Source organism: Neofelis nebulosa, chromosome 10 (assembly GCF_028018385.1).
Source record: "Neofelis nebulosa isolate mNeoNeb1 chromosome 10, mNeoNeb1.pri, whole genome shotgun sequence".
Classification (NCBI taxonomy): Eukaryota; Metazoa; Chordata; class Mammalia; order Carnivora; family Felidae; genus Neofelis; species Neofelis nebulosa.
This window is the reverse complement of record NC_080791.1, coordinates 101,985,390-101,987,089: the sequence shown is the minus strand read 5'-3', so window position 1 is coordinate 101,987,089 and position 1,700 is coordinate 101,985,390. Positions and strand designations below refer to the sequence as shown.

General features: G+C 38.8%; 1 protein-coding gene across 1 annotated transcript; it reads right to left on the bottom strand.

Annotated features, from left to right (window-relative positions):
• Positions 1 to 346: 346 nt before the first annotated feature.
• On the bottom strand, positions 347 to 1,297 carry LOC131488868 (olfactory receptor 5G3-like). The gene has a single exon (XM_058690715.1). It carries the CDS (start codon positions 1,295 to 1,297, stop codon positions 347 to 349), a length of 951 nt encoding a protein of 316 aa, XP_058546698.1.
• Between the last annotated feature and the right edge of the window lie 403 nt (positions 1,298 to 1,700).

The window sequence follows — 1,700 nt, the reverse complement described above, 5'->3', positions numbered from 1 at the left end:
TTCCCTTTTAATATTGTTTTTCATGCTCTGAAATTTCTATTATAACTTTGGTTTCCTTGTCTGGATTAACAGTATTTAAACATCCATGATCGTACAAATATTTACCTAAGTTTTCTACCAGTATATTTTCACATTAATGTTCTTGATCCATCTCTATATTTTTTGGAAAATCTCATCATGTTACAGACAACAAGATGGGGCAGAAAAATATTTAAGTACTAGTCCATTTTTCAAATCACTTATGACCTGGCAGTGGACAAATTCACATGCAGCTTCTGATTTCCACTTCAGTGATCTTTCTCCTACACAGCCTGCACCAACATCTATGGTACAACACGGCAGGGTTCTATTTTGCCAAAACCATTAGAGAATTTTTCCTTTCAAACTTCCTCCTGAGTGCATTTTTTACCTCCTTGTTCCTCAGGCTGTAGATGAGGGGGTTCAACATGGGGATCACCACGGTATAAAACAGAGAAATCACTTTATCGATATCCAGGGAGGGACTTGAGCCAGGCTGAACATAGATGAAGAAAAGAGTCCCATACAGGATGGAGACAACTGCCAGGTGAGAAGAGCAGGTGGAGAAAGCTTTCCTTCTCCCATCAGCAGTCTGCATCTTCAAGATGGCCACCAGGATGCAAACATAGGAGACCATGATGATCAGGCCACTGACCACACCAATTGCTCCAGCCAAGATGAACAGCACTAATTTATTGATCAAGATGTCTGCACATGCTAAGGAAAGCAATGGTGAAATGTCACAGAAGAAGTGATTGATGATATTTGTACCACAGAAGGGTAAGCGAAAAGTGAGAATTGTATGGGTCATTGTGCTTAGAAGAGCCATGGCATAAGGCCCTACTACCAGCTGCACACAGACCCTCTGGGACATGATGAGTGTATACAACAAGGGCTTACAGATGGCCATGTACCGGTCATATGCCATGGAAGCCAGGAGGAAACATTCAGTTGCCACAAAAAGACCAAAGAACCACATCTGTGTAGCACAACCCATGAAAGAGATACCTTTTTTCTCTGCAAAGATATCACACAGCATCTTGGGGGCAATGGAAGAAGAGGAACAAATATCTACAAAGGACAAGTGGCTGAGAAAAAAGTACATAGGAGTGTGGAATCTGAGATCAGTCCATATGAGAATGATCATCCCTATGTTACCCCCCAGGGTGACAAGATAGACAATGAAGAGCATGACAAAGAGGACAATCTGCTCTTGGAGAATGTCTGTGAGACCCAAGAAAAGAAATTCAGTCACTTCGGTCTGATTCTTATCTTCCATTGGTCAGTTTTAACCTGTTATAAAGAAAGAAAAATAATTTTTATCAAAAAATAACCAACAGTTACAAATATATTTTAAGGCAATAACATTATGCTAAACAGATCTATATTAGACAATTACTGAAATATTGTTTATCTGAAAGACAATATTTTCATGTACTATGTATGAGAGTTGTGCAAAGATTCTCTGTAAACTTGGACAATTCACCCTCAATCTCTTTGGATTCAGTACTCTCTCATAAAAAGAAGAGTCCAACTATATTGTCAAAACCTTCCTCAAGTTCTAAAATTGTGTTTGAAATGAGAATTACCCTCCACATTTCATCTTACTGTGTTATGGGATAATAAAACTTACTTAGGAATACCCTTACTGGGAGGACTATAAAATCTCACCAATGTGATAT

Excerpts from the sequence above, each read along its gene's own strand:
- LOC131488868 (XM_058690715.1), bottom strand. The coding sequence starts at position 1,297 with ATGGAAGATAAGAATCAGACCGAAGTGACTGAATTTCTTTTCTTGGGT.